This window comes from Marmota flaviventris, chromosome 8 (genome assembly GCF_047511675.1).
Source record: "Marmota flaviventris isolate mMarFla1 chromosome 8, mMarFla1.hap1, whole genome shotgun sequence".
Lineage (NCBI taxonomy): Eukaryota > Metazoa > Chordata > Mammalia > Rodentia > Sciuridae > Marmota > Marmota flaviventris.
The window spans coordinates 16,230,934-16,245,944 of NC_092505.1; the positions used below are offsets into that span (position 1 = coordinate 16,230,934).

The following is a 15,011-nucleotide window of genomic DNA, read 5'->3' on the forward strand; positions in this document are numbered from 1 at the left end:
CACATGGGTTTGAATAAGTTTAGATTTTCAAATGTGCTACCCTAAGAATAGTTATGCAATAAAGAAGAATCTCTGTGTCCTTAAGGCTGCTCATATTCAGTTCTCTACAGGCATGATAGTTCCAAACAATAGATGAAAAAAAAAAGTTTCAATCAATATAAAAACCAGATGATACTGTAGGAACATGTTATTCATACCAAAATAGAGATAAGTACCTAGGATGGCCTAGCACATTAAGTTGAGAAAAGGTGTCAGATCTTCTTACTGCTAACATAGCAAGGATGTTTCAGTCATAAATCCCTGAAAACTAAGTGGTTGTTTGATTTTTGATTGCTGGTTTATTTTTCAATATATGACTTATTCCAATCAAACGTAAATGAGAACTTGCTAGTTTACCAAAGGAATCAAATAGCAATGCACCCATGTTCCCACTCTTGCTGTGTCTGTCTTTTCAGGTGACCGATGGGACTGAGTGCAGGCCCTACAGCAATTCCGTCTGTGTGCGCGGGAAGTGTGTGCGCACGGGCTGTGACGGCATCATTGGCTCAAAACTGCAGTATGACAAGTGCGGGGTGTGCGGAGGAGACAACTCCAGTTGTACAAAGGTTATTGGGACCTTCAATAAGAAAAGGTAATACGATAGAATGCTTGCCCTTACGTGAGTTGAACAAAGCTTTAGACACTTGCAAAATTGATACAGGGGACTCACATTACTTCATAAGCTGTTTTTAGGGGAAGTCTGACATGGCTGTAGGAACACATTACGAATGTGAGAAGGGAAGGAGAGGAGATGAATAAAGCCCTGATAACTCAGGAGAAACTCCCCGTGCCTCTGGAAAAAGATGGATGGCCACAGCTGTAGGGGTCAAGAGGACAGCACCCAGCTACCGTGATATTGTGCAGATCTGTTACCCTAAAACATAGTTGATGAAAGGATGCCTGGTTTCTATTTTAACTAATTTTTTTTTAACAAAGCAGTTTTTACTAGCCTGAGTTTTTGTTGAGAAAGCATGTCTTCTTGCAAACTGTAAGTTAATGGAAGCGGTGTGGATACCAATCCTGGTTTATAATGAATATTCTGGTTTATATCTATTCTAAAGAAAATTCATAAAACAATGTCTCCTGCATCTTTAATTGCACTTTAAATATGTAAGTGTATAAATTACCTATTTCTGGCATCAAATGTTATGCTAACAGACAGGATGGCTAACTCTAATGGAATACAGGATTATTTTTCTTCTTTGCAAAACCACTTTTTGCTGAGTGTTATTAGCTGAGTGGACCTATATTCTTGATGTAGGTGCTGTGTTATCTTTAGAGAGTGAAGCACAAACCAAACTAACTATAAGAGTTTAATTAAAAGATTAAGCATCATGTCAATATAAACACTGGAAATTATCTTTGACAAGATAAAAAAAAATGTATGGCTAAAAATTTATTCTGGGTTAAAATATGTACCACCAATCTTACTTGATAATGAAATAATAATTAATTACCCAACTGTGTTGAACCATCTGTGTTGATAAATCCTGCACCTCCAATTATATCCTGCATTTTTATACATCTCAAAGACATGTTATAGATGATGAATTTAGCCATTTGTTTAACAAATGAGGAGACTGGCGCTATGAAAGTTTAATATGTACAGACTTCTATGTGGCTAATGGGTGTTAAGCTGAGCAGAGGCTATAACTTAAGTACAGGCCATTTTGTAATTTTAAAAATAATAATAAAGGAAGGCAGGAATGCAAAGAGGAAGAAAAGAAGGAAGGTAAGGGAAAGAGGAAAGAAAGATTTATAAACTAGATGGGGAATAAAGTTAATTTTAATAATATTTATCATAGACATATATCCTGTGTATTCTTCTACATAAAGTTTAAACTCCCTTTTAAAATGCTAAATATAGGGCGAGAGCTGTAGCTCAATGGTAGAGTGCCTGCCTCGAATGTATGAGGCACTGGGTTAGATCCTCAGCACTACATAAAAATAAATAAAGATATTATGTCCACCTACAACTAAAAGAAGAAAGAAAGAAATTAAAATTTAAAAAAGATTTAAAATGCTAAATATAACATTTTAAGTTCTTTATAGTGACAACTAATATCTTCACATTAGATGTCACATGAAAAGATGAAGAAATTCATGATAAAGACAGATGATGTGCAGTACAACCACTTGTAAACTCGTTTGACCAAGACTACATTATATGATACAAATAATCTGTTTGAATATTCCAAATAAATTACCTAGGAGTAACATTAATCTTGGAGCTAAAATATTTGCAATTAAGCTCTAGTTCAAAACAGTAATTCACTAGCCATGTAATCTTTGAACAGTCACTTAAATTTTTTTATCATGATATTTCTCAAAAGTAGAATGGAAATAAGAGCAATCATCTTGCAATTAATGAAAGCATAGGTGAGGGTTAAATGAGGCAATACAAACTAAAATACTTCAGGTTCACACCTGTTCACAAACATGACCCCTCCTCCCTTAGCTCAGTAAATGGTGATTCAGTTACTTAAGCCTACACTTTCAAGTTGGCTATCACTTCTCATTCTCTCTCACACCCCGTATTGATCTACCCGTGAATCCTTTTGGCTTGCTTCCCACCATTTATCCAGATGTGTTGCCCTTTACCATGATTTCCTCCCCAATCACCAAGTTTTTTGTTTTGTTTTGTTTTGTTTTTTGTTTGTTTGTTTGTGATGCTGGGGATTGAAACCAGGGTCTGTGCATGCCAGGAAAGCTCTCTTCCAAGTGAGCTGTATCCCCAGCCCTCCCAGTCACCATGTCTTGCATGGCTGACCAGCAGTCTTCTCACTGATCACTCTGGCCCTGGCCCCTCACAGCCTCTTCTTCCTCCCGAGAGAAGAGTGACTGCTTTGTTACCTAATCAGATCCTGGGGTTCCTTGGTCAGTACTCTCTGATGGCCCCATGTCACTTAGTGTCCAAGACTGCATTGTCCCCTAGCCTGCTGGGTGGTGCCTCATTGACACTGGTCCTCTCGCTCTGCTCCTGATTCCTTTCAAGCAAACAACTTTCATGTATGGGCCATTTCCTCTGCCTGGCACACTTTCCCCAATTAATAAGCTGTGGTCTCTGTAGGCCTCTGTCAAATATCACCTTCCCAGATAATGGCTACACTAATGAGCAGGAAGACCATTCCCCAATCCCGCCATTACTCTGTCTTCTGACCTTGCTGAGTTTCTTTGCAGAAAATATAAGTTTTATTTAGGGGAAGGGTGAGGGGGTATGACTGCCCCCTAAAATGTCATTTCCATGACCGCATGCTAAGTATGTGAATGAATTTACTCCTTCATGACAGGCAGACACTGCTCTTGGTACTGTGCAGATAGCCCTGCACAAAACCAACTTCTCTTGCTCTGCCAGTCAGACTTTATAATTGTTAAGTGAAAACAACCTCATTTATTTATGGTAGTCAGGGAACCTGGTTGCTCTCCAGAATTTAAATGATACCCAACAGGATGTAGAGACACTGAAATATTAATCACAAGATAATGGAACCCATCTTTTAATTAGTGCCTATGAAATCGGGGCACTAATCCTCAGCCTTACCAGTGCCTTGTAAAACTCAGCTTGAAAACCTGTTATGGTGCTGACCTCACTGATTCTCAGCAAAATGAGACAGGCTCTGAGGAGCAAGATAAAAACAAAAAGCTCTCCTGCTAATTTTCTTAGCATTCAATTTTTCTTTTTCTTATATCTGGCTTAGTATCATTATAACAAGAACTTAGTTTCAGTTAACTGTTATAAAATATGGATAAGGACTTCAGGCAAGGGGACATGGTGAAAAGAACTCAAATTGGGATTCAAGAGACATGACTTCTAAGCCAAACACTGCCACTAATGAATTAGAGTGAATTTGTTTAAATACTTGAAAATATCCCTTTTTCTTAGCTTCGAATTAAAGATGACACTCCCCAACATTCTCCCTGCTGTTGTTTGAAGCCACCATGGGTTTGCATATCATTGATTGGTATTAGACACTACAAAAACAAAAAAGGTCTGGAAGAAAGGATTATGCATAATATATTTGAAAATTGAAATGATGAATCAAGCTGGAATAAGCAATATCCTCAGCCTGCATCTTCTTTCTTCAACACTGTCAGAAACTCTGATACCTACTTGGCAATTACTGTGGAACAGATGCCCAATAAACAGGGCACTTCCTTAGGATGAGCTTCCCCTTCCATCCAGATGAAATTCTGGAGCAGGGGAAAGACTTGGATTTTTAGTGTTTGGGTAGTGACCCCATAGCTTCTAACCATGAGTACGAAATAGACAACTCAATTTCATACAACTCAGTCAAACTGCACAAGGAATTTCTATTTAACTGCACCAGGAGTTTCTATTTAAATAAGTGGAAAATTATTTAAAGTAAGTAGTGGGACTACTGGTGTAGTCCCTTGGTGCTTAATTAGCATTTGTTTCCTAGCATTTGCACAGGTTTATGAGTATTAGAGATATCTGTGACTTTTTTCCCTTCTCCTAAGCAGATGGCCTAGGGACCTATCTTATTTATCACCCACTGTAACATTCTATTTGGTTTGTCATAATATCTCCATGAATACTAATTTCAGGGAGTTTTGATAAGGTGTTAATTTTTTTTTCTTTTATTTTCATGCTGGTAGTGAGTTTTCATTACTCACTAGAATTTTAACTTCCATTTAGTGTCCTATCACTTAACATTAAATAACTTAATAGTTGTAGTAGAAATGGAAACAGAGCTTTTGTTCTGACCTCAGACCAGCAAAGTACTAAATCTGTGCCCTTGAACCAGTCCACATTGAAGCAGTGTTGGGAACCCTGAGAGCGCTGCTCTCGGTACCCCACTCTACATGATGGCCATTCAATTGGCCTGGAGTATGGCATAAGCTTTGGAACTTCTGAAAGATCTTCAGGATATTCCAATATGCAAATAAGTTTGAGAAACAGTAAAATTTGCTATGAGATTGAATGAGGGCAAATGTTTCTTATTATCTTGTGTTTACATATGTCACATTTATATAGAAAAGAATGTAAAGTGACATTGTAAAGATGATAGAGTAGGAAAAGGATGGCAATGGTTGAATGAATTTTTAAATGAAGTTGGTATAAATTTTTTAATCAAGGTAGGTTGTTGACTTCATCCTAATTTTGAACATCTCAATACAAATGCAGATGGTCACTTTTAATGTGTCATTAGAAAATGCCTTTCTAAAGTCAATCTAAATTAATCTTTTAAAAATATTGAAACTTCTTGGGAAGATGTTTAGTGAGTTTCTTTTTGTTCATCCATTTGCTGAGAGTTTACCTGTTTTTTTTTTTTTTTCTCTTTGCCCCCCTCCTCTGTGGAAATTCCTCTCTCCAGTAAAGGCTACACTGACGTTGTGCGGATCCCTGAAGGGGCAACCCACATAAAAGTCCGACAATTCAAAGCCAAAGACCAGACTAGATTCACTGCCTACTTAGCTCTGAAGAAGAAAAATGGCGAGTACCTAATCAATGGAAAGTACATGATCTCCACTTCCGAGACAATCATCGACATCAATGGAACAGTCATGAACTACAGTGGTTGGAGCCAGAGGGATGATTTCTTGCATGGTATGGGCTACTCAGCCACAAAGGAGATCCTAATAGTGCAGATTCTTGCAACAGACCCAACAAAAGCTTTAGATGTCCGCTATAGTTTTTTTGTTCCCAAGAAGCCTACTCAAAAAGTAAACTCTGTCACTAGCCACGGCAGCAATAAAGTGGGATCACACCTTCCACAGCTACAGTGGGTGACAGGCCCCTGGCTTGCCTGCTCTAGGACCTGTGACACGGGCTGGCACACCAGGACTGTGCAGTGCCAGGATGGAAACCGGAAGTTAGCCAAGGGATGTCTTCTCTCTCAGAGGCCTTCTGCATTTAAGCAATGTCTGCTGAAGAAATGTTAGCCTGTGGTATGCTCTTAGGCACAAAGATGACTGTAGGATCCATCACTGTGGTGAACATGAGGTCTACCCAACGCACAGAAAGTCATGCTTCAATGTCATTGTCACCAGGAGTTGAATTATGGGCAGAATCTGCTCTCTGTGACCAAAAGAAGATATGCACTGCTTCATGTGACAATGGTAACCTTGGAATATAGGAAAAGTTTTTAGTTCTTGAACATCCCCTGGACCTACAAGAATGGAAAACACACTGATGAATGTAGAATCAGGGGACGTTTGAAGATGGCAGAACAGTCTCCCCCTTGTCACCTACCTCTTACAGAATGTCTTCAAAGACATCGTAATCATTTTCACCCATGATGCACAGTAGCTTATTTTTACTGTTTGTAAATACCTTCTTCCTTGGTATGTCACTTTATATCACTTGGTTCTATTAAAATATATATACATATATAAATATATAAATATATATATGTATGTATATATATATACATATATATATACATACATATATATATATATATATTTCTATAAAATATTGTTTGACCAAAGTAGGTCTGCAGCTATTTCAACTCTTTCCAGTTTCCAGAAAGAGCTGTGGATGTTTTACTGGAAATTAAGAACTTGCTGCTGTTTTAACAAGATTTAGTATGTTTTCTGAACACAGGAGATAAAACATATTCAAAAAACATTTTAACAGCAAGCATCTCTTGAGCAATTCTGAAAAGGAAAAGGATCTCATTGTATCTAGTGATTTAAATACACACATGAGTCCATTTACTTAAATCATTGAATGCCTGTATTTTTTTCAGGCAGCCAGCCAAATTTAATATATGATTAGGATGTAGAAGTAGTGTGTGTGTGTGTGTATGTGGTCAGCATTCAGGAGTCTAAAAATCAATTTTCCTCGTGTTGGAATTTAAAGGATAAAAACACATGTCATCCAGTTTTCAATTTAGATTTTCACAACTTCTTTCTCTTTCTACGAATCTTATTTGATATCTCACAATGTGTAATGTACATGCAGAAACCACATCCCACACCCTCAACACTGGTATACCTCTTACCAGCAAGCCTTTAAAATGTGTTTGTTTTTGCTTGTTTGTTTGTTTTCTTGATGGGTTCCAAAACACCTGCAATGTTTTGTACTTCTTGTCAACCTGGTTTAATAGGAATATTAAAAATCACTTGGAAATTAGTCATATCTAGAAGAGATCATTATCATTAATGTGGTCAATGCAAAAAAAAATAGTGTTTAACATGAATAAGGCTGTTTCCACACCATAGGCAATAATTTCTTAATATTTTAATATATTTCTACTTTACTAAAGATTTTTCCCAACTGGAAAGTATTTGGTTGTATCAGTAAGTGTTTGAGTGACAAAAATATCATGATTTCCAGGAAGTTTGTTGCTTTTAGTTCCATAGCCTGTGTAGGTAGGTTATAAGTTTGAACAGTTAGACATTGAAAATATTTTACAATCATGCATATAAAAGTCTTTTTTTAAATAAATACTGTAAACTGCATTCTCCCATTTCATAACTCAGAAAATCAAAGGTATTTATTTCACTGGTATTTCTTTCTTCTTTGTGAGATATCACAAAGTTAATTAATTGTTTTATATAAAATTTTATAATAATCGAACCAAATGTGCCTATTGTTAAAAAATTTGCATATAAGAATTTTAGGGAATTGTTGTTGGAGTTTCATTAAACTTTTGAGAGTTTATTTTTATTATAATATTTTATAACATAAAAGAATTACCCAGTTGATCTGGCTTTATCACATCTGTTTCAGTGGATCAGGAATATGGATATCTCATTCTTTGAAGTATTGTCTTTGGAAATTCCTTTTGTAAAACAGATAATGTTTTACAAAACAAATGACTATTCAGATTTTCACAGACTGAGTTTGCTTTAGAAATCGTAGTTTTATCTTAATAAATTATCATTTTAAAAAAATGGAGTCTATATAAGACTGATACATACATTTGATGGTGAGCACCAAATACAAGGGCAGGGACAAAAGCCAGTCAAATGGGTAAGAAAAAAATTTAAAATCTCATTAATTCAAAGATACTTTATAGTTTTAATATTTTTCCTAATTTAAAAAATAATTTTAATCAACTAACTCAAATATCACAAGATTCATTTTTATATTTTGTGATTCTATTTCCAACAACATTAAAAAAAATTAAAGAGTACACAAGGCTGTCTCCTACTCTTCTTTACTGTATTCATAGATTTTTAATAGGATTTATCCATGATTCATTCTTCCCCCAAATAATGAAGTTTTACACTTCTCTTTGAAAAAATCTTAATAGGGTTAAAACAAATAAACCACTATTCCATGTTTATAAGGAGCTTCTTTATTTTTTTTTAAAAAAAATAAGTTTTAATAGATTGACTGAGGAATGTATGTCTAAACTCCTGAGAAACATGATACAGACTGGAACCTGAAATTCATATGTGGAGTGTTCAGACTAATGAACAAAGGAAAAAGTACTTTTCAACTCCATCTAATTCAGTCCAGTTTGATATTGTACTGTCTTACCTTTCCATTGTTGCATCTTGAATTTTTTTTAAAAAGTATAGGATTCAGGATGTTAAAAAAGAAGAAGAAGAAAATGTATAGTTTGTTTGAAAAATGCTCAGGTTTATAAGAATCTAATCTCACTTATATCACTAAATGCTTCAGCATAAGTTTCATTAGATACAAAGGGAGCCCAGAAGAAAATAACATATATTTGTTCTAGATCATAAAAGATCTAATTAATCCTTGACTTTTTGTTTTGAAGTATAACATTGGTATAATTTATTTGACAAATTCAACTCCCTTTGCCTTCCTGTGGAAACAGTTTTATCCCATAAAGTAAGAATTAAGGGATGAATCACAAATTTTTTTAAAAAAAGTTGCAGCACTGAAAAATAAGTAATTTATTGTTTTTGCAACTGGTATGTGAATTTGTGTGATAAAATTATTTATTCTTATTTAACAAAAGTATGTGCAAATTCTTCTATATTTAAAATGTTTTGCTGTTGTCCTGCTTTTTAATTTATGCTTCTTGTTTGTGTATAAAGTACACTTTGTGAGTTTACATGATATACAGCACTGGTTGCTTTTGTATTTTTTTTTTTACAGAAAGCTTTCTGCATGAAATAGACTTATGTGTATGTGTATATATTCTTTATTCACCCTTACTTTGACACTATCACTTTTCATTGTAAGGAAAATTTTAATCTTTCATGACTAGAGGTGTTCATTACCTGTAGCTTTGTTCATAAGTCTTTCATATCCCATAAAACTCTTTTTTTCCAAGTCACAGACAAGAAAAATGCTTATTCAGTCAAATAAGGTGCAAGTTCCAAACTCGAATACAATACATAGCTGGGAGCTTCCCATAGAAACTATGACAACAACAAGACAGACTCGTTCACATCACTGATGAACATGGATGAGGAGTTATTGGTGCATGATCTGAAAGTTGCGCATGCACACCTCTGAGAGACATGAAAAAATGATAATGAAACCAGAAATCATCTTTTGATGATTTAGATTTTTGATGTTAGAGATATTTCCCAAAATCAGTGAGTTAATATCCAGTGTCTGTAGGATTCCATACATGAACACGAATTGGATTTGTGTGGTTTAGATGCTGGTAGTCCTGTTTCTTCAAATGGGGCTATCCATTGACTGAATGTGAGTGACATTTTGTGATTACCATTCAGTCACAGAGCATGGTGATTGTACCTGGGATAGGCAGACACCATTGCTGAGACCAGCTTGTCCCTGACTGTGACTTCAGTCCGATCCCAGGAATAAGGCAAAGCACCGTTACACTCACTGACCATATCCGGGGTCAATCTCTGGTTCTGATGCTTCCCTGCAAACTCCTTCCTTGCAAACAAGGTCTCTGTAACAGTGTAGGTGAGGACATCAACTAGATTCAGGAGTCTATGACTTAGAGGTCACTATTTATAAAATAAGATCGAATTTAATAATAGATGAATTTTACTAGGAGTCAGGTTGAATGTGAAATCTCATTGCATGATGGGTAACAGTACTGATTCCTTTATAACTAAACTTGAGGTCACACAAATGCCCTACATTTTTAACATTTCAAAGCACAAAATAAATGAAATAACCCTGAGGAAAGAAGTGGACATCTAGAGCTATAAAAGAACCAAATCCAAGGTGCTTTATCACTTAGGTACACCAAAAAGGAACTTGTATGTTTTCTCTATTATTTGTTTTTTCATTTGTCAGAAACATATAGTTTTAGATCAATTTATAAAACTAAAATTGTTCCCAATAGCCCTCTGTTAGCATGAATTATAGAAAGAACATATTGAATTATATCACCATGAAACACATACTTTCTATTCAATTAAATATAGGAACATATTGAAACATGAAACCACGCACTAGTCAACCAAAAAATGGGAATACAGATGGTGTTTGGATCAGCAAAGCATTTAATCAAGCAAATGTCTGGTGACTTGGTATGATTTTAGTGCAGGTTTTGTGGGGAAAATAAAGGAATATGTTGTTAAATGTTGTTGATTTTGTAAGAGAGTAAGATTTTAGCATACACAGTAGCTGTCTCAGTTAATTGCACCTTACCAATATACTAGCACTTTAGCAATAATTTTGCTGTCTCTAATCCTTATTCTGTGGCTCCATTAACTACTTGTGAGCTGTGTAGGTCAAATGAAAAGATAAATAAAAATCCATGTTCTAAGGCACTGCCACATTAGCAACCCATGGTACAACACTGTGAGGAAAAACTCATTTATAAATAAAACAGGGAATTGTTTTTCTTAAATTTTTCTTTGGCACATCTAATGAAGAATTTTAACTCTTTTTGAGGTGCTAACATTTTCCCTAATCAGCTATCAAATGTGCTATATCGTTTTGAAAAATTTTTTATTGGTGCATTATAATTATACATAGTGTAATTCATTGTTACGTATACTTATATTCACACCACAGAATCTGGTCAGTTTCATTCCCTACAACCCTCCTTGTGCCTCTCTTCATCAATCCCCCTATTCCCCTTCTTCTATTCTCCTGGTTTCCTTTCTATTTCTAAGTTATTATTTTTTTCTAACATGAGTCTATAATTTCCAAGAAAGGCCTCCAAGCTTTTTTGTCAAGTTTGAGCATCATTTAATACTGAACGTTAAATAAATAAGCACATTCAATGGTTATTTTTTGACCAACCATGGTCAATAGCATAGACCCTCTGTACCTCTGAGGATGTTTAAATTCAAAACTTGAAGAATGTCAGGCCAGATTCATGAGTAGATGAATCATGTTTTACACATTCCATACAAATTTCCATGTATATTTGGCCTAACATTTTTTAAACTTCTCAATATTTTATGACCACACTAAATATTTAGTGACCATATCTTAGCCTTTTAACAACTCAATCTACTAGAAGCATTGCTACCTAAACTGATGGTATGTTTAAAATAGAAGTTTATACTCTGTGTAACCTTGTAAGGCTAAACTTTTGATTAAGAAATATTGAAATAGTATGCACATTATGCACTCAGGCATGACATTATTGGTGCGTCTCACTACAATTAGCAGTTGACAAACTCTGCTTACATTTTATCAATGATTTATCAGTCAGTGAAAATCATGCACATGCTTTGTGAATAGAAACTGCAGATAACTAAGTAGATTGCATAAATATGTTACATTTGATGTAAGCAGTGGCACAGGCACAGATTTTTGAATTCTGAATTAGTGTCTGTGAGTAAATTCAAGTAGTAAATCTACGTAGGTTTCATTTTGAAACATACTTTCATGGTAAACAATAATAATGAAGATTTACATAACTAAATATTAAATATAAAATGTAAGCTCTTAGTATCCTCAGTATTCCAGAAGGGATGGTGTATAATGCAATCAGAAGACCAAAAATTGTTGAAAACTAAGACCATCATGTTTTAAATGTCTCTTCAGCTTTGGTAAACTACAAATTGGAATCAATACTCTAAGCATTACTGTGTCTTGTACCCTGCATTACATAATTGCTCTGTTATTCAGGTAAACCGCTTGAACTGAGCCTCCAGGGACTTATTCTGTAATATTTTTCATTGAGGAACAATATCCTACTTTGTAAAATACTTCCCTGTGTGTGACTTAACAACTGTAAAATTAAGCACTGGTCTTGTGGTTTCAGTGGACATAATAAATACAAATTGTAAACTAGGTTAAAGTATGTACTGAATGTTTTGGAGGTGAAAACTATTGTCCATATATTTTTAATTTTCCCATAACCTTGGTAGCACATAGACAGGTCTCGAGGAAGTCCTAGGTGATCTGTAATTCTATCATCTTTCAACCACTTTGCATAGACAGTATTTTTTCTTAGTTAAATTACTATAGAACTATTGCTTCAAGCTCTTCTTACCAGACTATCACTCTCTAAAGTCTTCTTAGTATTAAGATTAAACAGCAAACAAATGTGGCTTCATTTTAATTTTTTGTACATAAACTTATTCCAGAAAGAGTTGAGATATGAATACAAGCATAGAATATTTTTTTAGTTTGAAATTCATTAGAAAACTCTATATTTGCTAACAAATTTATAGCATTAAGTTACCTAAGGATATTAATTTCTTTTAAATCCTGAAATCATATACTTTAGTGTATGTTGCAAACACTGAATTTCCCTCTCATCTCAAACTGTAGTTTAGAATAATGATACTTTAAATTTTACCCATAGTAGGACATATATATTTCAAAGAAATCATTAAAAAATCCTATACTTTTAAAAAGATGATATATAAACTTGGTCATCACAATATGGCTAATATTTGTTAAGCATCTCATTGGGTCAGACACTGTAGTAAACATCTCACAAACCATCTCTGTGGTCTTGTGAGGTTGGTCTTAAGATTCCAGTATTACAGATGACTGTCATGATATGATTACCATCAGTGGTTATCTAGCATTCACCCAAGTGCCAGGCATAATTGAGAGTACCTTAAATATTTATTATCAATCACTAACAGCTTTAATCACTGAGAATCTTAAATCTTTATGGACTGTGTGTCTGAGGGAGGGATTACTGAGTGAATGGAGAACTGTGAGAGATTGGGGAAGTGCAGAAGTATGTACTGAATTTACTGTTTAAAGGCCCAAATTTGGACCCCAACAGTAAATCAAGAACAGTCTTAAAATTCCAATAAAAATGCAAGAAAACGACAGAGTATAAGGCAAGCAGTATGGATAAAATCAGAAGCCAAAGTGGAACAAAAGATTATTGTTTAAGGAGAAAGGAGAGAGAATTTGACTTGGAAAACTAGTAAATTACTGGCAAGTGTAAAGAGGTATAAATTGGTGTGAGGGGTAGCTTTTAAATTAGAGAATGAACAAAGAAATGGTTAAAAAATGAAACTGGAGATGTTTGTGAAGTCCAAATTATTCTTAATGCTTTTAATTCTGTTGTGTCTTTCTAGATATATCATTGAGTGTTTTCTCTGCTCAATCAAACTCATGTTTATACAACAGAACCAATGATCATAGTCTGTCCCTTGTATCCACAGATTCTCCATCCTTAGATTTTGACATCTGTGAAGGGTCCTGGAACCAATTGACTCTGCATGTTTTTATATAGACACAAGTGAGGAGTTATAGTAGAAAGTTCTAGCTTTCTTAGTTCCGTCCATGTCTATCACATGAGTAAACATGGACTCCAGGATGACTGACTATCTGGGGTAGTTCCCAGGAATGGAGGAAAGCAAACTAACTCAGGACCCCACTTAATGCCTATCTAGGAAATGACCCATAAGAAGATGTCTCTTTCTTCTAGATACCAAAAGTGTCTCCCTGTTTCCTCCTAACTCATGATTTGTCTTCAACTGGAATCACAGACCTTCTGTTGCTGCTGTTATTATTTATGACTGCATCTAAATCTTGGAAAGCTAAAAAGTGTATTTCTTAATTATTTTTAAGGACACTCATTCTAAAAACAGTAACTGAACTCATTTTAGGTTAAAAAGAGTTGTTTCATCTATAAAAGTGTCTAGAGTCATTAACCTTTTCATCTTCCAAACATATCTGGTACCTAATAGACATTGTGAAGAATTTGCCTGGATCGCTTCTTCAGCTCAAGTTTCTTTACTATCCTTCTGCCTACTCAAAGATGTTTTCTATTGCCCCTTAGATATCCCTAGAATGTTTTTAGGCAGTTTCCAGGAAACACAGAATTGGACAGGATCAGGCATAAGATACAAAAGACACAGAGCTTTTGTAGGGAGAACCCTATAGAAGTTTCTGAAGGTATGACCAGCTCTGAGTTGATCAGACAGGACATTCATCTATGAGAACAAGCAATAGATGCTCCTTCCTTTAAGGTTATGCTAAAACCAACCAGATATTGGCCTCTCCACTGCTATCACCCGAGTCATGCTACCAATACTTTCTACCCTGAACAACTGCAAATACCTCCTGGTGGGGCTTCCTGCTTTCATCAACAGCAGGACTGGTCATGAAAATCTGTAAATCAGATCATTTAACTCCTCTGCTAAAAACACTCCAGGACCTTTCTGCTTTTCTCAATATAAAGAACAAGGTCCTTTCCAGGATCTGAAGAGCTCCACAAAATTCGGTCCAAGCTACCTCTCTGATGGTCCCTCCTGTTTCCTACCCCTTGCTTCACTGCTCCAGCTGCTTTGCCTCCCTGTTATTCTTCACTGCATTAAAAATGAGCCATGTCTAGAAACCTATGCCTAGAACACTCTTCTCCAGATATGTACTAGCTCCACCCCATTCCATTAAGCCTCTGCTTAAATGCAATCTCTCAACTCCAACCACGAATAGATACATTCCTCCATTTTTCTTCATGGAATTTATCATCACTTGAAACATCATTATATATCCATTTATACAAATTTATCAACACTGTAATGTACTCAGATCTACACATCAACACTGTAATATACTCAGATCTGCAAGTGTTCATATTTTGAGCACTTAATCTTTATTTTTCACTGCTATATCACCAGCTCCCAGGAATGCAATGCATGTAAGTGCTTAAGAAGTATTTTTG

At 35.2% G+C, this 15,011-nt stretch overlaps 1 protein-coding gene across 1 annotated transcript in view; it reads left to right on the plus strand.

Moving 5' to 3' along the window:
- Positions 1-8,842, plus strand: part of Adamts5 (ADAM metallopeptidase with thrombospondin type 1 motif 5) — a 44,004-nt gene extending 35,162 nt beyond the window's left edge. Inside the window, exons 7-8 of the mRNA XM_027929276.2 lie at positions 456-631; positions 5,376-8,842. Coding sequence (XP_027785077.2) covers positions 456-631; positions 5,376-5,943 — 744 coding nt within the window. The 3' untranslated portion in view covers positions 5,944-8,842. The remainder of the gene's footprint in view (positions 1-455; positions 632-5,375) is intronic.
- Positions 8,843-15,011: the final 6,169 nt, after the last annotated feature.